This window comes from Sander vitreus, chromosome 12, assembly GCF_031162955.1.
Source record: "Sander vitreus isolate 19-12246 chromosome 12, sanVit1, whole genome shotgun sequence".
NCBI lineage: Eukaryota > Metazoa > Chordata > Actinopteri > Perciformes > Percidae > Sander > Sander vitreus.
In genome coordinates this window covers 1,426,002-1,449,029 of record NC_135866.1, presented here as the reverse complement: position 1 = coordinate 1,449,029, position 23,028 = coordinate 1,426,002, and the positions used below count along the sequence as shown (strand labels likewise).

General features: G+C 42.1%; 1 protein-coding gene across 7 annotated transcripts in view; it reads right to left on the bottom strand.

Moving 5' to 3' along the window:
- Positions 1 to 22,710, bottom strand: part of pard3ab (par-3 family cell polarity regulator alpha, b) — a 315,562-nt gene extending 292,852 nt beyond the window's left edge. For all 7 annotated transcript variants that reach the window (XM_078265135.1, XM_078265139.1, XM_078265136.1 and 4 more), the window contains exon 1: positions 22,317 to 22,710. In XM_078265135.1, coding sequence (XP_078121261.1) covers positions 22,317 to 22,436 — 120 coding nt within the window. In that variant the 5' untranslated portion in view covers positions 22,437 to 22,710. The remainder of the gene's footprint in view (positions 1 to 22,316) is intronic.
- Positions 22,711 to 23,028: the final 318 nt, after the last annotated feature.

Sequence of the window (23,028 nt, the reverse complement as noted above, 5' to 3'; positions counted from 1 at the left end):
TTTCAACATTTTAAATATATGTCGCTATGGTAACAATAAATGTGATTCCAAATAAACAATCCCTTTGTGTGGCTTCTCATGTGTCACACAATGGTTTGTCAAATACAACATTTACTGTGTTTTGTCGGTGATGAGCTGAGTTCAGCTGAGAAAACAAGACCGAAACAAGACTCAAAAACAATTGACATCAAGTTATTGTCAAAGATTATTTTTTTTCACAGATTGGCCACATTGGCCATCTGCTTCTCCAACAGTTGTTGGCTACAGTATGAGGTTGCAGTTTTCTCTGGCCTGAGGACAGACCAACAGACCGGTAACAAAGCTACCACCAACATGAAACACAGAATGGATTCTAAGATGTTAGTCTCTCCGTTAGTGCATTGACTCCAATAATTCCATTCTAACTATAAGGGTACGTCAACATTCTGATTATTAAAAACAGATTTGTTACGTAATGACAGGCCATAAGCGTGTCTCTAAGGAAGCACAATACCGATGTCCTGAGCTGCCATTATTTGCCAAAGACTGTTTGTGAGGAAAGAACCTCCACTCTGTAACACAACTATAAGTGTTTCTGTAGTTCCAACAAATCCAACAGAGCGATCAGTCTTCTCTCTACCAGAACACATCATGTGACGTCAATTTCAGAAGTCTCATTCTCTCATCGAAATTTCCATTGGTATCGTAGCAATAGTCTAAGCTGATCAACCTGATAGTTTGAATTCAGACCCCCAGTGTTTAGATCAAGTAGACCAGTGATTCCCAACCAGGGCCAGGACCCCAGAGAAGGGGGTACTTGTACCCCAGAACCCCACTGCAGGGGGTAATTGTACCCCAGGGGGTACTTGTGCAATTGCCAGGGGGTACTTGGAAAACTGTGGAGCAGTTTAACTAATTTGACAAAATAGAAATTATGGTTTGATTAAAAGAATATATCAGATGTAACACCTGTACACAGGAACTTTAAACGGGTAGCTAAAAGTAATGAATACATAAATGGTAGAAATAAATAGCGAGAACTAGAAGTAATGCATTACTATAGTATTGTATTGAAGTATTGACAGAACAGTCCAAATAGTTAGCTAAAAGTAATAGTAAATATTCAGTTTTACTCCCAAGTAGTAGTACGATTGATCACCAAACCATCCTAAATAATGACAGTTGGAACACATTGAAAATTGATGAAGAGGTACGCGAGTTCCTCTGACAGGGCTGTGGGGGTACTTTGGACCAAAAAGTTTGGGAACCACTGTGAAGTGAAAAATGAGGTTTGTCTGATGTAGTAGACAGCTTTTATTTCAATGTGTCTGATATATAGGTAAATATAAGTATCAGATCAGACTCTGTAGGGGCTCCACATGTCAACACACAACCTGGACTATCTGACGAAGGATCCTACCTGGATCGGACGCAATCCCTAACCTGCAGACCAGCTCAGGACATCCCCAATTACTTCATATATGATCACGCAAACACAAATCTACAGAAAAAAAAAAATTGGAAAATGGCAGTCGTCTGAACAGAACTGCAATGTCAAGGTGTGGTGTGTGGACCCATGACTTCACATCTGTGGGGACTGTGGAGGCCTGTACAGACAGAAACGGGGACAAACAGGCCCGGACAGGCAGAAAACACAGTACAGTACAGCCACTGATGTCTCACAGACATTGTTGTGTAATGTTTATGGACGCACTTCAAACAGAGGGAACTGACAGCTAAACAGAACAACTCCCTTTCAAAGTTTACTGAAAAAGACGTGGAGGGACTTAAGAGGGGAAAGAGCGTGTGCATGTCCATCTGTGGGACGGCAGGGCAGGACAATATGCTTATCCTGCAAACAAGATGTCACCATCCTCTCAACCTCTGGTGTTCATGTGCAATACTCTACACAATGCACTACACAGACTACTGCTTATTCATCTCTATGTTAATGCGGTCATCATAACCAAACCTGCATTACTACTTCCTTGAGAATGTTTAAAGTTAAATAATGAATGTTAGAAAAGCTTACTTTGTGTTGCGAACATGTTGCTAACATTTCAGTGTGAACGACAAACAACTGGAAATGACTTAACTGCCAGAAAGCTAAACATTTTTGCAGAACAGTTCAACTGTTTTCAGCAAAAAAAAGGAGCAAAGATCATAGGGACATCATGCTGCAAGAGACTTTATCCTCATTAGAGCCGTATAATGTGCATTTCTGTATGCTTTTAAAATCAAGACAAACGGTTTTCTTCAAAGCTCAAGCATATGCCCATATGTGGATCAAAGCTGAGAGACAGACACAGAGAGAGAGAGAGACACAGAGAGAGAGAGAGACAGAGAAAGAGAGAGAGAGAGAGAGAGAGAGAGAGAGAGAGAGAGAGAGAGACACACAGAGAGAGAGAGAGAGAGACACAGAGAGAGAGAGAGAGACACAGAGAGAGAGAGAGAGAGAGAGAGAGACAGAGAGAGAGACAGAGAGAGACAGAGAGAGAGAGAGAGAGAGACAGAGAGAGACAGACAGAGAGAGAGACAGAGAGAGGCCAGAGAGAGAGAGAGAGACACAGCGAGAGAGAGAGAGAGACAGAGAGAGAGAGAGAGAGAGAGAGAGAGAGAGAGAGAGAGAGACACAGAGAGAGAGAGAGAGAGACAGAGAGAGAGAGAGAGAGAGAGCGAGAGACAGAGAGAGAGAGAGAGAGAGAGAGAGAGAGAGAGAGAGAGAGAGACAGAGAGACACAGAGAGAGAGCGAGAGACAGAGAGAGAGAGAGAGAGAGAGACAGAGAGACAGAGAGAGACAGACAGAGAGAGAGACACAGAGAGAGAGACAGACAGAGAGAGAGGCCAGAGAGAGAGACAGAGAGAGAGACAGAGAGAGAGAGAGAGACAGAGAGAGAGAGAGAGAGAGACAGAGAGAGACAGACAGAGAGAGAGACACAGAGAGAGAGACAGACAGAGAGAGAGGCCAGAGAGAGAGGGAGAGACACAGCGAGAGAGAGAGAGACAGAGAGAGACAGAGAGGGACAGAGAGGCTTATTTAAAGAAGTGGGTTATGCAGATGGTGGGGGAGGTAATAGAGCTGGGATGTAGAGATGGATGTGGGCAGAAGGGAGGTTGGAGCACTGGGAGACGAAGATGCAGATTTCAGTTGTTTCCCCCTCTAGAGTCTGGAGAAAAAAAACTAGGGGGGGGTTAGTTACAGCAAGAGATGAGATGGTTTCCTTTGGCTCTCCAAGAGATATGATGAAATCCCACAGGCAGAACCTCAGAAGCTTGTAACATCCATCTGGCATTTGGGTCAAAAGTGAGTCATGGTTGTAATGTATATCTAAACACAGCGTGTTACTAAATTCATTTTCCCCCTGATGACGGTACATAACCTTGCCAAAAATATGTTTTGGAGCCACCGCAGTCTTTCATTTCCATTAAAAATCCCTTCATCTGTACTTAAACTTAGTTGAACATGTTCTTTGCATGTGCAACAAAGAAGGTTAAAAAAGGTTTATTTTTTGCTGTACAGGATCACATGAAAGCTTAAAGGCTAAGCATTTCTGATCCACTCTTGAAATTGTAATTCCACTTTAGATTTGTGTGCATTGGAAGCTCGCAAAGTAGTATACATGCATAAACATGAACACAAACGGTGCGTGCACTCATTTACCCTCTGCGAGACGCAACACTGGTGATGTAAGATGATTAAGCGCGGGGTCAGGAAACTGTCTGGTCCAATGAGACAACAGACATAGATATACATGATAGCAGACTAACTTTTTTTGTATCGAACGCATTGACAGAGAAGCAAAACGTCACTATTCTTCTAAGTTCTACTGCATTATTCTTGTAGCCAAACGGCCACCCTTTAAGGCGTTTTCTTGTACGTTTGTCTCGAAAATGATGCGAATAGTTGATCTTTCTTTAACATTGTCTGCAAAATAACTTCCCTGCATGCCATGTTAATTGTCTTGTCAAAATCGGTCCATGCCTATCTTTATATGTCTCTAGAAATGGCTGACTAATCCTCTCGAAAATGAGAAGTTGGAGTAGATCAAAATAAAAAAACAGACAATAATTCATGTGCTGTTTATAGAGAACCAGCTGGACTCAGGCACAAGCCGTCACAATCTTTGGCAGGAGCGAGGCTTTTTCCATCCATGGAGTCTGGATGGTGAAGATAGAGGTATTTGCAGAATCTCCATGCCATGCCATGCTTTCACAAAGCCTCGCCGGACACAGGGTCAGACTGAGCTGTAAACTGAGGAAGAGTGAGGAAACGGCATCTTGGCCAAAGAAGTCGACAAAACCAAGTTTTCGAAAACCAAACGCCACTGAAAATCATTAGATTAAACCCAAACAGGTAAGGAAAGACAAAGTGCTAAATAACTGTTCAAAATAGCGAGAAGCTTAGCCAGATAAACAACCATCTAGTTATCTCTACAATATCCATAATGCAAATTCATAAGCTTCAAAGCACCATTGATTGATACGCAGTTAAACAGTAAAGACCTACATGCATAATGACCAGTATTTCGCAGTCATCTGTGATAGATAGATAGATAAGATAGATAAGATAGATCGATCGGGCCATTTGTTTGAGGTCCAGAAATGTCCAGGCATCAACTATGAGAATGCCTCAAGGGTTTCCTGTTGTGACACAGCAGGCCAAGCTACTGCAGTGGGCATGCCATTAGGGAATAAGTAGGACATGTGACTTTGAAGCTGCAGTCACTTTAAATATAAATCAAGACAGAAGAGCTTGTAACATTTATCTAAGAACCACTTTGGACTGCACAGATCAGCAGCTAAATGCAGTGAGAATATTTGAATCCAAAGCACCGCCGTGATTTCCACCACCAAATCCATTTCATTCATGAAGGCGAAATGTAGCTGAAGTAAAGGAGATGAGGAAAAGGAATGTGTTGGTGCCTTCCAAAACTGTTCCAGAATAGACTCGTCTGAGTTTTTACTTGATATGGTTTAGGTGTGGTTGGGTGTAAGCAACCAAGAGTACTTGGTTCAACTTAGGAAAAACACAAAGTCATGGTAATAAAAACTAAAATTGGCGATTTAAAAACCATCATCAAACCATAGGGCTGCAAGGCGACTGTCATATCTTTCACCCAGTTTTTCACATACACTGCTAATTTCATTTAATTTGGATGCTATTGTTTAGAGATTTTATGAATAGCCTTCCATTCTTTCCTTTAAAAAGGGAAATCTCAGAATTGACACAGGAGAGACCCTTGCCATCTTAGGTTACAAGTTCCGGATGCCTATGCATTTACTTTAGGTGACAGAGTGCAGAAGAGTGAACAAGCCCAGGCTTCGGGGAGATGGGTAGAGATTCTGGGCACAGCTCAATACGTGGATCAACATAGTCTAAATGGGGCGCTTGTTTCCAACAAATGGCCTCCTCTTTGAAATGCCAGGCGTGTATCCTAATTCATGTTTGTGAGAGGGCAAACGTAGGAGCTGAACACAGACACACAAATAATCTTGTCCGATCATGTCAAACGAGGCAGTAGTCCCAGGCTGAAGCTGACACAGTTCATTCACACATAGTAAGCTTTTTATCCAGAGAATGCCTTTTCCTGCCTCGACTGTCATCACTGTGATAAGCTGCATTCAAGTCGCATTAAGAGTCCATCACTGTTTATTACAAAAGGCCATTTCTTTAGGTTTAACTCATTCATACAGAACAAAACTGGAGAGGATGCCTGTACAAGCAAACACTTTCACATAGAGCTGGGTCATATGGGAAAAAAATCTAATATCCAGTATTGTTGACCAAACGCCTCAACGTCTACATTGTGGCGATATTGCAGGGTTGACTATTGGTGCTTTCACAAAATATGAGATTTTTGATAAATAACCATGACGTGACATGACGTGGATATAATGACTAAGTGGGTACAAGCAAATAATAGAACCGCTAGAACAGTCTGGTAAGATCAGAAAATGACATCACTTTACTGTAACGTAACCTTAGAAAGTGTAAATGTAAGACGATATCTAGCCTTATAAATAAATATCTATATAATATTGATATATTGCCAGCCCTACTTTCACACAAAAACATAATACAGTAAAAAATGTCTAAGTGTGAACAGTGTTTGTCCATTTTTCCATGCTACTTCATACCTGCAACTACTAGGGCTGGGTATCTTAACATTTAGATACCGATACAGTGACTTCAATACCGGTTCCTGAACAATACTTTTTTTTCGATATCAATTGAATCAAATCCATTTTAACAAAAAGAAATTGCAACATTACTGTACAAATCTTTGTATTTTATGTGTCAGCTCCTTTACACCTAGGCCTGTGTGACGCACACTGTAGTCAAGCCTCTCAAAACACACACACGTGATCCCGTCCCTGTGTGTAATGTAGAGTTTTTCCTGTGTGTCTCTGTGACGTATAAACATCCAATCACAGACATTATTAGAGCTTGGTACAAGCATGCTGCATGCTGATTGGCTCACTGACACTGATGAGATTTACTCCTTAGGGATTGAAATTTGGTATTGAATGACGAGGCATTTTTCGATACTCGAGTCTATGGAGGTAATTTCGGTCGGTGCCTAAAAGTATCAAAAGGTTCAGTACCCAGCCCTAGCAAACTATTTATTTCTGCAACAATTTTCAAATATCTTTGGAGCATTGGTGCAAATATGTGGGGGAGAATCTCTAAGGTTAGATCAAGAGCTAATCTTAACAGTTCCATTCATATGCAAGGTCTTATCCTTCAGTCTACTTTGACAGTCTGTGAAGCACGCAATACAGGATCCTTGTTATAGCACATTATTCCAGACAAAACATTGCATTTCCCAAAAACACCCCAAATATCTAAAACCCTGTGCTGGCTTCAGTCCCTGCAGTAAGAACAGGCTCACAGGCTGCACTAGTTTAGGTCTTTCCACAATTGCTATTGGTCTAAAATATCACGCCTTCACTTGGGTTTCTGTTCATTGTTTTTTTTGTTTTTTTAACATTTCTGTGTTCACAGCTCTTTTACTTCTATGTTTCCCCCTGGACCAAGTTCTAATTAAATGGCTGCTAACCCTTCATACAGTATTTCCTCAGAGGTTCCTTAACCGCAGCACCACCGTTGTTCTTCCCCTTGTTTTGGTTGACACTATTTCTGGTTTCACCTAGTTATGGCTGCCTCTTTCATCTTCATACTCCCCCGCTGGTGCCGACAGCTTCCCTTCTCTGCTCTACTGTCTCCAAAACTATTCCTGAATGTTTATTGTACTTTACAGTTAATTAAATAAGAGGTTTCCGTAATTGTAAGGCAACAAAAGTAACCTTGCACTCAGTAGACCACATCAGTGTTCAATAACCTCAGTCCCCTGTGGAATTTATGTGCACTGGTCTTTCCAGCTCTCTTACTTTCGTTTGTTGGGCATAACGCGAGCTCTCTTCTGCTATGCAGCTCAATCCGGTGGTCAGATATTTTTTCCTGTATTCATATTGGACATTAAGGGTTCAGTTTATCCACCAGAAACGTTTAAATTATTGTGGTCACTCAGGCAGCCCAGCTGATGCACTTCCTCGCCACACTCATAATGAGGGAGAGGAAAGAGAAAGCTCTCTTCCGCTGCAACCCACTACTGAGTGTGTTCCATTGACCTCGGAGACCGAAGCTGGGAATGACGTCACACCTGAGTTGAATGCATTCCATTTACAAGGCAGATTTTCATTGTTTTCGTTAGCTCTAGCCAGGTCAGCGAAGCCAGATTTTTGTGCATACCAATCAGAAGGTTGGTGGTTCGATCTATGTCCAAGTGTCCTCGGGCAAGACACTGAACCCCGAATTGCTCCCGATGCCGCGCCATCAGAGTGTGAATGTGTGTGAAGGTTTATCTGATGAGCAGGTGGCACCTTGTACGGCAGCCTCGGCCACAGTGTGTGAGTGTGTGTGAATGGTGAATGGTTCCTGTGCTACGTTAAAGCGCTTTGAGTAGTCGTTAAGAACTTGAAAAGTGCTATATAAATACAGTCCATTTACATTATAACTAGATGTTACTACAGCTTTCACAACTGTTGATGCACGGGGCAGCCATGTCGGATTTTTAGCTTGGGGTACTCGGAGGTTGTCCGAGTTACAATCTCGGAAAGCCGAGGTCAGTTTTTTTTCAATTTAACACAATGTATTTGATTTTAAACACACTGCACACTGGCAGGGAGAGGGATTTCTAAACTGCACTGTCTGTGATGAAACAGCTCATACCACAGGAATGGTATGACGGAAAATGTAAGTGGTTTTTCCAAACCGCGTTGCACCTTGAAACCGGTAACCGGCCCATGCCTAACTGAGTCTAGGGCTGCAACTAACGATTATTTTCATTGTATCAATCTGTTGATTATTTTCTCGGCTCATCAATTAGTTGTTTGGTCTGTAAATTGGTGAAAATGACAATCACTTTCCCAAAGCCCAAGATGACGTCCTCAAATGTCTCGTTTTGTCCACAACTCAAAGATCTTCAGTTTACTGTCACAGAGAAGAAACTAGAAAACATTCACATTTAACAAGCTGGAATCATTAATTGTTTTGTTAAAAAAAATGACTCAAACTGATAAATCTATTATCAAAATAGTGGGCAACTAACTTAATAGTTGATTACTAATGGATGAATCAATTCATCTTTGCAGCTCTGACTGAATCCATCCCGTCTGGGCTGAGGTGTCCTCCTTTAGCAACAGTGCTGAAGCAGAAATAGCAAGAAATAGCCAGAGGAGCTCAGCTAACCCTAGCCCAGTTAAGTGGGAACCGGTTCAAGATGTGGGCGAGTGTTTGACCCTGCCGAGTGATTTCAGCTCTCTGGCAGCTCGGCCACTCATCTCCTCTCCGCTCCGTGCAGGCCACTACAGCTCTACCTGGTCCAACCACTCTCTTACACACCATTTATTCTTCCAGAACACATTCAGAAGAAGCATCAAATGTTCCTAAATTTGAATATTGAAGTTGCTCTTTTGAATTTGGAACAAACCAACAGTATATTTTGGTTGTTGTGGCGAACACACAAAACTGGAAAGTTGAATGCTTTATGTTTATGCAATTTTGCATAACACCAGTAGTTTGTGTAGAGCATGATGCAAGCTGCAGGAAGGCAGTCTGAACTGCGTCCGACACCTTGTTTTGTCCACATGTCCAACAGGCAGCACAAAGACGCGGCTGCACTGTGCAAGCACTCAGGTACTTCTTACATCTTTCACTGGATCCGTCACACAACGTGATGTCTGTGTGGAGGCGCTAAGGGCACGAGGGACGTTTACAGGCATATGAACAAAAGGTAAACACCAACATGCCAAAGTCTACACAAGTAACCCACGTTGACCGGGAAAGACAAAACGCGCTGCTCAAATCTGGATATAAGGGAGACGGAGTCTTGCATCATCAGCTGGTCAATCAAAAAGCAGATTGTCCTGTTGAGCAGCATGTGTGTCTCACATACAGTCATATCTCCAGCTGACAGAATCTGGAAGAAGCCATTTTGGGATTTTATTAGAGGAATTCAACTTTGTAATAGTGCTTTAATCTACTTTCAAAATCACTGCGATCTGTGGCCGGTTAGCTCAGTTGGTAGCGCAGGCGCACATGTGCAGAGGTTTATTCCTCGACGCAGAAGAACCAGGGTTCGAGTCCGACCTGTGACGGTTTTCCTGCATGTCTTCCCCCCCTCTCTCTCCCCTTTCATATCTCAGCTTTCCTCTCTAATAAAGGCAGAAATGCCAAAAAATAAACATAAAAAAGCACTGCGATCTGTTCACTATTTTCGCCTTAAAATTATAATGACTAGTCCGTCTTATCTCTTAAAATTACTGCCCTAGGACACATTGGGCAATGTGAATCCCTGATTTTCTGATTATTTCACAGCCTCTCTGTGTGAACGGTGAATATTAAAATCACTGTGCAGACTGCTCCTGACATGTGCAGACCAGCCCTGTCAAAAACACACCCAGGAGAGAATAAAGGCTTGGAGTTGCTGAGGAGGCAATAAATCAAAGTCTCTTTCATCTATCATACACTGAGAGAAATCAGCCTGTCATTCAAACCCAAATGGGTAGATATCAACATATTAAAGTGTAATTTAACGAGTAACATTTTTTTTTCAACCCTATTTTCCTATGTTTTTGTGTCTAAGTGACTGATGGGAACAACAATCTCTGACATTAGTCCAGTATTAAGAGAGATCGCTGCAGTCGGCAGCGGAGAAACAAGCTACAATGTAAGTTAATAGGACAGTTGCACGCCTTCAATTTTATATCTACAAAATTGCTTGTTTTTGCCACTGACAGAGTCAGATTATTATTCTAAGTGTCTGACAACATTATGGGAAGGGTTCCTACAGAGATAGACCTTTTTGTTAAAGAGAAGATCTGTTCAACATGACACACGCCACGCCATTTCAGCATTAAAACTAGAGCTAAAAAGCCATCTTTACTCATCATATTTGATGACAGAAAATAGAAAAGTAAAGCTGAAATGTCAGTTTTGGCTTGTAAGAAATACACTGCAGGACATTTTAAGGATAGTTCTTTAGTTTTCAATTCTATTGACTACTTAGTAAAAAGAGGTTTAAAGTGAGCTAATGGGCTGATCTGTGCCTGTGCTGATCAGGTGAGCTACATCTGGTCACCACCCTCCAAACTCAGCCATTTGCCTCCTGAACTCCACCAGGATGGACTGTGTTTGAAAATGGACTGTACAACTACTCAAAGCGCTTTAAAAAGAGTACAGGAACCATTCACGATTCACACACATTCATACACTGTGGCCGAGGCTGCCACACACGGTGCCACCTGCTCATCAGATAAACCTTCACACACACACACAGATGGCGCAGCATCGGGGTTCAGTGTCTTGCCCAAGGACACTTGGACATGGGACTGCAGGGCCAGGGATCGAACCATCAACCTTCCGATGGGTAGGTGACCACTCGACCACCTGAGCCACAGCCTCCAGGAGCAACCAGGACAGCAGGGAGAGACATCACACTGATGAAGAGTGACGTTCGAGGCCGCCATGCCTCCGCTCTGCCCAAAGGCCAATAACCATCTATCCGTCGGAGGCACAGCTCTCGCTTGGCCTGTCCTATATTTAGCAGACAAAGCCTCATCAGCCTAAGTACTGAATTCAATTTCAAGGGACATCATTATCTACACTCATAAATCATTTTGGGTTATGCTAATGTGGGCTCTTCATCCTCTGAGCAGCATGTGGTTTTCCGGGTCCAAGTTTAACCTCAAGCCCGTCTCCAAGTATCACCGCGCTTCAAATATTTGGACTTTGCCGATGTAGGGCCTCCATTCCTTCAAAATGCATTTGGGTTTGCATGGGGAACATGCTTGTTGGCCTGAGCTTTGCACTTCTTTTATTTATTTTTTTACATCACTATACCACCAGGTTCCTCATTTCGCTGCTGGCAATTAACAGCTGGGTGAGAACAACAGGCTCAGCTAGGAGGGGGAAATAAAAAATCAAATTTTAAGACTCTGGCAGGAAGACTCCCGCAGGAAGTTCAGAGGCAGGAGGAAGAAAATAATAAACCAGCATCTAAACAATGAGGCCACAAAAGAAGAGCAGAAATACAACATTCAGGCCATTATTGTCAAACAGGAAGAGAGTAACCATTTGGTAAGAATATTAAGTCCTCAGACTTCAGGCTGGCCAATTTATCGATAATATATCAATACCGATATATGAGGCTAGATATCGTATTCAATTTTGGATATTGTAATATGACACAAGTGTTGTCTTTTCCTAGTTTAAAAGGCAGCATTAGAGTTAAGCAATGTAATTTGCTCAAGTTACCAGACTGTTGTAACTGTTCTATTATTTGCCTTTACCCACTTAGTCATTATATCCACATTATTGATGATTATTTAACTAAAATCTCATTGTGTAAATATTTTGTGAAAGCACCAATTGTCAAACCTACAATATCGCCGCAATATCGACATTGAGGTATTTGGTCAAAAGTATCGTGGTATTTGATTCCCTCCATACCGCCCAGCTCCACTCAGACTCAATCCCATCCCCAGGCTGCACTGAGGGATACTGTATATGGGAGCTATGCTGCTGTTTGTTCAGTGTCCTGACATTCCTGAGAAACAATCCTCTCCCTGTGCTCCGCGCTCCACACACAGAGAGTCCTTGACATTTCAGTCAGTCAGTCCGCTGGGTGGACAAGCGACACTCAGGCCTGTGAACAAGGCCAGCCTGCCTGCCGAAAACAAGTGCACATTCATTTTTCATTTAGTGGACACTATGGTCTAAAGTAACTCACACTGAATGAGCAGATGGGGGAAGTACTGATGGGGCTCGCACTGATTGGACTCCTCAAACATGCGGTTTGGTCATGTTATGGCCACATACTGGATATTGTAGAAAAAAAAACTGACATTTTCTAACTAAACACCTACGTATTATAGTAAGGGCTACGGTGCAGTAAGTGCGGTTTTTTTTTGTAGTTTTGGCCATCAGCTATATCAGTTATGAGTACCCAAAATAATTCATGTGATCTGAATGTATAGCAACGTCTCTAAAGAGTTTGGGTAATCATTTTACTGTCTTCCACTGCCTTCATTTTCTCTTCCAAATGGGGAAATATTGTCCTTCAGTATCATGGACTATTCTTACATTGTGGTATTGCTATTTTTAATTAAGTTCAGCTGAAATGACTACTCAATTAAATAGACAATTAGGAAATTAAAATGGTATTAATTTGGTTCATCATATTAAAAAAAAAAATCGTGTGAAAAATGTATTTGTAGAAAAAAGTAAAATTGAATGGAATGTTGGAATGTTGGTCGGACATTGTGATGGGCATGTCTCACTATTTTCTGACATTTCATAGACCAAAAGATCAATCAATACATAATAATCAACAAATAATAAGACAATCCTTGGTTACACTTTACTTGAAGGTATCTACATAAGAGTGACATGACATTGTCATAAATGACAGAAACATTATAAACAAGTCATTAACGCTTCTTTTAGTGTCATTCGGTTTTTGTCATGACAAGTTATGGTTAGGGTTTATGAGTCATGACTGTGTCATGACAGTGTCATGTGTTCATGACAGTGTCATGTCACTCTTATGTAGACACCTTCAAGTAAAGTGTTACCCAATCATTTTTCCAAGTTGCAGCCATGTAATTAAGTAAAGGATTTGAGTTCTGAGTATTCCCAGATGGTCAGCCTGGCAGCACTATGAAGCAAAGTCAAAGTGGTACGGCATGAAAGAGTGAGACACATTTTTTCAAATACACTCATGACCAGAAGACTAAGAGTCCACAGAGAACATTGTTCCTTTGAGCAGGCTACTTGGAGACAATGTCTGGGCTTTGTAACCTTCATGTTTGTTATGGGAGAAAGTTGATGACTACTCCGTTATGCTTGGCCAGCTTAGTATAACTATCGGTTGAGCCTATTTAAATGTTGCTGTGGCTCAAACCACAAAACTCCTGGGTGAATTCAACCTGAGCTGACTTGAACAGAGAGGTGAATACAACGCAGTGTTCTCAACACAAGTGACGACGCTGTTCTGTAAGCAATCACTCAAGCTGCTAATAATTTCAATAACATGGTCACACCAGATACTTTATGGTGTCACATGTTTCAAAAAGTGAACACAGTATATCTAACAGTGGAGGCCTACTTCAACAAGACTCGCATTTAACATCGAAGTCTGGAAATCTTCTCGGAGTTAAATCATCGTAAACTCACACTTGCGGTTGGCTTCTGCAATGACCGTATACTCCTGAAAACACACAAGCTTTCTCAGTATCCAACCCTGGATTTCCACACTCTTCTGGGAAGACGCGCTAAGAATCCCTTTCATAAATAAACCACGGCTTCCAGCTGAAAGGCCTGGTAGACAAAAGTTGACAAAAACCATCAGAGCGGAGCAGATATGCAACGTTTTCATAAGCTTCCTGATCCTTCTTCCCTGCACCAGTTTACATTCAGGAGCTTCCGCTGTTTATGGAAGAAAGTCTACAGCTGAACCAAAAGGAGGGGGGTGACTTGACATCTAAAACACCACCCTGTGATGCAAGCACTCATCAAAAAGAACTTCAAGTGCTGGTGATAATTTTCTGAAGCATCCGTCACCCAAAATAGTTACTGTTGTCAGAACGTCTCTGGCCTACTTTGTTTGTCCGCGGGGGCCCTTGCTGGGGGATGCAGCTCCATATGTAGCCAGCTTCGGTGCACATGGTTGGGGTGCCAATGCTCAGCTGACTGGGATCCATGCCAGGGTTCAAGTAATCTGTTTTCATAGCACTCTGTAAACCACTTAAGCGCTCTGTGTCATTAAGTCTTATGATCTGGACTCTCATTAACTATGGTCTGGCTGGGAAGCCCCCCCCTTCACCTCATCACCGTTCAGTTTTCAACGGGGCACATTAAAGACAACCTTTACAGTTTTATGTATTGTGGTCGTTTTCAATGCAGGGATCATTTAGGGAAAGCGTCTGTGTGGATTAGGGCTGAACGATATGGGGAAATGATCTCATTTAGTTATTTAGTTATCTTTGATTGTACAGCACTTGGTCAACTGTTGTTTTGAAGTGAAGTGAAGTTAGTTTAATTGTGATTTGTTTGGACCAATATTGAGATTGGGATCTAGTATGCAATTCTTTAAAAGTTCCTTATCTGTATTATTATTGAAAAAGAAATATGAATCACACTTATCTCCCGTCAGTAACAGTATTGTAACAAATCACACTAACTGGCGTTAGTCGACCCAGATTTCTTTAGGTCGCTTAGTTCATTTTTTATGATTTTTGCTAAATGACTCATTTCAAAAGAACCTTATGAGCACATCTCTGGTAAACACAAGATTTAAAGTGGAGCTTTTGCATGGTTCTTTGTGAAGAAATGTTTACAGATCTGTCAATTAAATGTGTGATAAATGAGGGAATTTCTTTAACGGAGGACAGCCCCAGTGTTTCCCCTATAACTGTACAGGGCTGGCAGGCAGCCAGGCCAACAGGAACCCCGCCAGGCCAAAACCTATTTTTAATTCCAAAAATAACGCTAAATATCCACTGTGTTTCCCCTATATTCATTCAGCGTTGCACTACTGTGAATGGCAGCGACGCACTGCCGCGAGCCCTTTAATGAGGCAACTGTCCATGGTTAGTTCCCGTGTGTTACAGCAGGACACTCGAGTGGGTTATCTGGACTGCTTAAGTTAGTTGAACACGGGTAGCGGAGATAATGCTGTCAGTAGCCTAACGGCTACAAACAGGCTCGTTAATGAACACCACGCCAACATGCTGACAGATTCTGGGTTGTTATTTTGGCTGAGCTGGAGCAGAGAATTTTCTGATAAAACAGTTGGATGGTTTTGCCCTCATTGTTCTCTGTGTAGCGTTTTATGTGTAGTGAGCACAGCGCCGGGCTCCGTTTAAAAAAAAAAAATAGCCTTCTAAATGCTACATTGCTGTGCGGTGGATCCAATTCATGCCGATGTGAAGAGTGGTTGATGTGGACTAGAAACTTTAAAGTGTTAAATTGAGAACGGAATTTGGTGTGGTGGTGACAGCACCCCAGTACTTTGTGTTGCAGCAAACCTGTTCAACAAGTGGAACATTCAGTTCGAGGAGGATTACTGCATCTATAGAATACCCCATGGAAGACCTTGTAGCAGGCATTCTATGCAACAATATGAAAAAGGTTTCCTAGCAAGTTTTCAATAACATTTTATCGTGGAATATTCTTTAATCTCCAGCAGGGTGCTGAATGATGCTTTGATCCTTTCACTCTTTAACACAGGGTTCCTCCATTACTGGAAATAGAAAGAATGTCATTATATTCAACGGTTGCTCTTACTGTTACAGTTGTGAAAAACTGCATCAACTTCAAAAGGAAAGCACCGGTCTTCCCACCATCGGCTCTCTCTCTCTCTCTCTCCCTCTCCCTCTCTCCCTCTCTCTCTCTCTCTCTCTCTCTCTACTCCTGGGAAAACCCGCTGCCAAATGGCGAAAGAGGTGCATTTCGATTATCACATCAACATCATGATGTCAAACACTAGTAGGGATGACAGATCACTTGTGTAAATTACTCACAGTAAATCTGTTATTTAGTTGTAAAGAAATTCTAAAATGCACAGTGCGGCAAAGAAGCACTGTGGGAAACCTAGTAAAAATGATGATATACTTTGCAGCTGCTGACTGCAATCATCTTCCTGATGTTCAAAGCCCTTTCTGTAATGTCAATCATTTGATATAATTGTTATGTTCTCCATGTTCAAGAATATTTGCAAAGATTGTATTTCACACAGGAAGCCTCACATGGCTAACTTTCTTCAGTTCCTTCCCGTGCCTCTTTAACGGACTCCTTTAGGAAATGAAATGCTGTGCCAGGTCATGTTTTAGGACATTTTTCACAGTAGTTTGGTCAAGGGCAAAGTCAGCGGCCCGGGGATCATCAGTGAAGCTTTTAATCCTGCACTGTGCCCGTTTTGGAAGCAGGAACCCCTGGCTGGTACAGCCTGGTGACATGAGGATCAAACAGATGAACTGTAAAATGGTTTGAGCTTTCGACCCAACATGGGGTAGATCTACTGCACCTACACTAACAGTACAATCACATTAGGAGTTTCTTAAGCTCCAATCAAATGAGAAATCTGTCCAGAACTAACCTTTGATCTTGGTTCATTTCACTGAGATCACTCGCCCACACCTAACCTTGGACAATACATATCTAAACTAAATAAACATTCCTGCGTTTAAATAAAATATGCATGGTATGAGCATGCCCCATGGATGGAATAATATAACTACTGTTCAGATGACATAATAGGCATTTTAACACTTGCATTGTTATATTGCATTGTTAGCAAGTAAACAGGAGAGATAACTGTACATCACTGTAGAAGTAGAGAAAACCATGCAAGCTTCAGGTGTGACAATTGTTGCACATGGTTCTCTCTTTACCACGCATCCATCAAAATGGGCGGCAATATCGTTTCTTGGCAACTGGGATAAACAGATTCACTTCAAACAAACTACAGATTGGAACAAAGACTGGGTAAGTAGACCAATGAGGTTTGAGTTAAGGCTGACTCAGACAAACAAACCAGAACTAATCTCCGTCCATATTAACACGTCTGACAACGCATATCACTTGACCATTCACATACACTGGGCATGTAGGTGCCGGTGTAAACAGAAAGCAGTGTCTGACGTTACTCTGCGGTTGAAACTCAGGGATGTAGAAGATGATAATACAGAAAATACTTTGGTGAAAGAACAACAACGGCAAAAAGAGCAGGGATTTATTAGCTTGGAGCGAGGACGAGGTGGAACTGTTACTGAAAGGTCTGGAAGCTACCTAACAGATAAGACTGATGGACGTGCGTGCGTTGTTGTTTCCAAAGGTCTCCAGTTGTGTCCATCCAGACGACAAAGCAACCCCGGAGATTTTAAACCAAAACGGGGGCAGCAGTGTTTCCAAATGTCTCCGTTTTAGGGGATCGCAAATGATGATCCAATAATGTCGCTCTTTCGAACAAAATGGGGCCAACTTGAAGATTGGGAGCTTTTCCTTTGAAGACGTGGCACATTTCTGGTGGCGAACATGTTAATCTGTATGACTGTAACAGCAGCAGTTAACTCTCACAGCATGCAGGACTGCTGATCTCCAGGCCCCGTCCTCCATCAAAGGCTCCTGCACACTAATTAATAACTTGTACTAATTTGTGCAATGGATTGAATGATATCTTGAGCACACTGCAGCACATAGGAACATCACATCAGGACAAGATCAAAAACAGGCTGACAGATTGGAGTCAGACCACAACAGTACTGCTCAAATGTGATGGTTTTGAGCTCAATCCACATTAAGGTTATCTTTGGATTATTAGTTGTTTTTTTTACCTAACCTGTGAATAGGTTAGGTAAAGAATTTTCTCTTCACATCTGCCACTGAATGTACCACCAACTCAAAAATGTAATCATTTCCCTCTGGTTTGCTATAACACCCTATTAACCAGAGGACATTTTTCAAACAAACATTCTTGTTCTGGGGGGCATCTCATCATCTTGAAACTTTCGATTTCAACATCACCAAAAGTTAGCGTTGATGAGTATGCAGGTTTCCACTTCTCAAATGTGAGAATTAAATGCTTTCCTTTCTTTGATGCAATTGTAGATTGAATACGTTTGGCGTTTCCACTCTTGGTCCGTGACAAACAATTTGAAGACAGCATCTCAGGCTCAATAATGAAAGCAAACATGAGTTGTGCAGCGCTAATGAGTTCATCTGAACGCATAATTTGAAGTAAAAAAATCACAACATAATCCTATTAAAACTATTGTTGGGCATCGTTTTGAGTTTAACAAGTATGATTCCAATTCCGATTCTGATTCTTTGAGGGTTGGAGTTGAAACAGGTCACCTGCTTATTTGACAGATAAGAGGAACATTTTATTGTGATTCCAAGGTGATATACAGTGTTACCGAGCTTTTTCAACGTAAAATAAAGCCACACTTTAGAGCACCGCTTACTGTGCTCCATGGCTGCAACACAGTGCCTGGAAGTACGGTGGTCGCTACGGAAACCAAAACTTGCACGTGTTGGGGCGACCTCTAGCTCACCCAGTAGAGTGTGCGCCCCATGTAGGCTGACTCCTTGGCAGTGGCCCGGGTTCGAATCTGACCCATGGTCCTTCGCTGCACGTCGTCCCTCCTCTCTCTCCCCCTTTCCTGTGTTCAAGCTATCTTGTCAATTAAGGGCCATAAAAAAGCCCAAAATATAATCTTTAAAAAAAATTAAAAAAAATAAAAAAAAACTTGCAAGTTAAATTTGAACCGATGATCGGATTTGAAAACCCAATTTTCCAAACGATTCCATAAAAAAAAATAAAAAAAAAAATCGATTCCATTGGAATCGTAATTTGTGAAAAGGTTCCAAGCTGGAACCAGTTCTCGATGCCCAATCCTATTTAAAAACTATATGTTTTGGACGAAAACCTACTTATACAGACCAACAGCAGATACTGCTTCCATTACCTGCAACAGGTCAAAGTCAAGTTAAATCTGTCTGCCTCAATGGTATGTACACAACAGCCAACTCCTCTGGAGGAAACTCCAGCAGTGTGAAGCTGAGAATGGAAATCTGCAGTGTGCCGTTGTGTGGACACAACAATCCAGACACCTGATATCCCCTTGGAGGGTTCGGAGCGTTAGAAATCTCATGGTTCTTCTGACATGCCTATGTTTATGTGTCATTTGTGGGTTTGGAGCGTTAAACCACCAGACGGTTTTCTAGTCAAGGGTGTCATTTTAAACGTTTGCCACACTTAGTCAAACTGGTGAGGATCTACCCTATGATCTGTGGGTGGAAAAAGAGCAGTAGAGGATAATCAGACACCATTTGACTTTTCAAGACATTCACAGACTTTGAAGCTGGCAAAACTGTTCCTTCTCTCAAGTCCAGTAAGATTTCTATGCGACAGTGTTGTACAAACAGCGTCTGTACAGTCATACTAGTTTCCTCATCTTTCTAATTCCAGTTAGGAGATGGCTTAAGGCCCTCAGAAGTGGACCGTTTTTTGGTTTTCTGCAGGAAGCATTCCTCTCTAATGACAGGGGAAGTTAACAAGAAGGTTCATACAAACACTAAAACAAACTTAAATTGGGGCCTCTTATTAAGGCGGGCTAACCAAAAAAAGCTGTGATCTTCAACAACATCTGTGACCAAAAGACTTTCGGAGACACCCGCTAGACATGAGACATGAAAATGCCTCGGTCAGATGAAATGTAGGCAGGGTGGGACTGGAGCCATAAACGCACATCTGAGGTGATGAAATGACAAGGGTTTTTGTATTTTGAGGCAGTATGTTTTGTTGTGGGTGACAACTTCATGAGGAGCGGTTTTATTTTTAGCATTTTAGATCAAAGCTTTGAAGGAGAGAGAATTGAATGTGTGGCCTCGTTTTCACAGGACACAGGATCAAGCCACCCTCTGCATTTTAACAGCAGCACAGCTGCCCTTTCCTAAACTGTCTCAAAAACAGATACGACAGTGATCTGAGCTTCTAGCCAGATGCAACACTGACTTCAACTGGTAACAACAAAGAGTTAATTTACAAAACCCTATGAAGAACTGGGCAATAAAGAAATATACTGATATTGTGATACAATATCAAATTCTCATAGTCAGCCACTTTCAATTCTTTCAAGGGAAACTTATTGACTTCTCTCAGAAAGCTACACAATCGGACACTTTTTTTCCCTAAATCTGAGGACAAACTAAATTATTGTTCCTTTCTGTCAAGATTAGGCCAATAAAATCCCAGTTTGCGTTAAGTCAAAGAAGAGTTAGTATCTTCTCTATACAAGCACGGTGGAGGGAGTAGTTTAGCAGGGTTCACTAGCAGCTCTTCACCTGCCTCAGCTACACAGAGATATTCTCCTGCGCTCCTCTGTCTGCTCACACTGAATTATTCAAAGCAGGAGGATACAGATGACTTCTAGGTCACTATCACTGCAACAAAAAGAGACTGCCTTAAAGTTAGCAAATGGAAGGGCAAAGTGTTAATTATTTAGGAATCTTGACAAGCTGTTTTGAAATTGTACCTTAAATGAAGGCTGGACAATAAACCAAAAATAATTAAATTACCATCTAGTCTCGCATTGCCAGACCTTCCTCCACAGCGCTGCAGAGGAAGGTCTGGCTAGTCCACAGCATTCCTGGATGGGAGAAAAACGTGCTCTGGTTTATTGGCATTTCTTTAAACCAATCACAATCATCTTGGGCGGCGCTAAGCTCCGGACGGAGCCACGGTGCCTCTGCTAAATAGTCTCAGGAAGGAACTTGTTTTGGTGGAACATGTGGACGTTCAAAAGTAGTTTTAGTCGTGCGAGAGAAAACTCAGATTGGACAGATAGTCTAGCTAGCTGTCTGGATTTACCCTGCAGAGATCTGAGGAGCAGTTAACCATAGTCCTCACAAATCCACCAGAGGTTAGAACGCCAACACAGAGGAAGCCGAAAATCCCGGAAGTGGAACTTTGTGAATATATAGACTAATTACCATCTAACCTGACATTTTTACAGTAATCACTTAATTCCAAATGTGAATACAAATTATGTAAACTGAAGATTATAGTCGGTCGGCCAAATAATTACACATAGACTACAGAAGAGATGAACAGAGTTGTACTTTTGAATGAATTCGAGCAAAAGATAGTGATGTTGATGCCAAAAATGGGTGAGTTCCATTGCATTATGGTGGAAAGAACAATTTCTAGGATCAAGGAAAAGTGTTTATAATGCTCCTGTATCCCTTGTTCCATCTTATCTGATCTAGCCAGAGAACATGGCCCATAAAGCACAGAGCTGGTTCAGAGGTTATCTGCTGCTACCCTGACATCGTGCTACAAGTTATTTTAGATTCACCTTTATCTCCAAGATTTGTGTGTCAGGTCCATGCCTCCACCAGTCAGCTGGAGCTTGGCACTGCAGTTTCCCTCCCTATCCTGTAGGGCCTGGTGTCTGCTCAGACAGCCATGCAGCTGCAGGCAGCTTCTTCTAGGCAAATTCTGCATTTAGTCTAAAACTATAATGCAACAGAACTTATCAGATAGGCCTTTGTTCTTGCTCTTCCCCATGTTGCATTTGAAGCATCATTGATTAACCTGAACGTATGTGCCATTACTTGCATACTCTAGCTAACCCTCCTATCTCTGCCATCGTAATGAGCTCATAACAAGTCGAACAAAGGGGAACTTTTGACGTTTTTCGTAATGGACACTTTAACACAGAGTATAGACTAAGCTGATGGGACTTTCCTGTTGCTAATTATATTGCGCTGAACCGAAGCCTCAGACTGCAGTCCTACTTTTGCAGCCTGCTGGCTAACTTGCTAGTAGGCTAATGTCTGCTGGCAACTTTCAGAGGCATGAACTGAGGTCTTACAACTGGGTTACTAAGTCGTGCTTTGTGCATACATGTGTTAAAACTCCAATGTTCTGCTTCTAGGCTGCAACAAAACCACAGTCTACAGTTGGAATCCCAGAGGAAGTTCTGTGGCTTTACAAATACAAGAACCACAATGGCGGTGCGCCTTTCTTTGAAAGCAGCAACACACGGCGAATAGCACGCGCATGCAGAATATGTGTGCCCGTGAGCTGAACAAACCGTGCACCCCGAGCATAAGACAACAGAAACAGGCAACCCGTTCGCTCTTCTTTGCATTTATTTTAAGTTAGCGCCATATTGAGTGCGCGTGCAGAGCCCCCCGGGACGTCACAATATTGTTTCCAGGAAAACAAAAGCCGCAAGAAAACAAAGTAGCGGCCACTTCACGTACCTTGGCGATAGCCTTCTTATATCTCATGACAGCCTGCTGGATGAGTGTGTGGACTTTAATATTTCCATCCCCGCACGGCACCACCACCCGGGTCCTGCCAAAACACACCGTGACTTTCATGGTTCAGTATCCGAGATCTTGCCCAGATTCGGAGTAAACCCGAGAAGAGGAGGAGGAGGAATCCGCGTGGAAATAAAAAAGGAGCATGGGGTTTTTTGTTTGTTCGGCTCCGCAGCTGTGCCGGTATTCCTTTACAGAAGCGAGGACTGACGGTCTTTCCGCTTCTCCCCGCCGGACGACATTGTTCTCTGTGTGTTTTCAGACCACCTGTTTAGCTTCTCTCTCCCTCCTTCCCTCTCTCGATCCCAATCCCTCGCTCCCTCTCTCTGCTGAGTGCTCGGTCATATGTTGCGTTCAGGTGCGTTCGGGAATGTTGATATCTAGATATTAACGTCCAACATGAATGACAAAGGGTAAAGACTCTTAAATGATTTCAAATATAAGCTCATTGTTTCTGTCAATGTGACGGGGGAAATGAATAGGATATATATATATATAAACTTAATTTCACAAAAAGTAATATCACACTAAGGGAGATGATTGTTTCCTGACCAAATTCAATAAAAAAGAAGCCTAATATCAACTGCTCTAGTTTGTTCCCAGAAATCTCAAGCAGATTTGGGTGCAAATGAAACATATTTTCTTTTGCCAA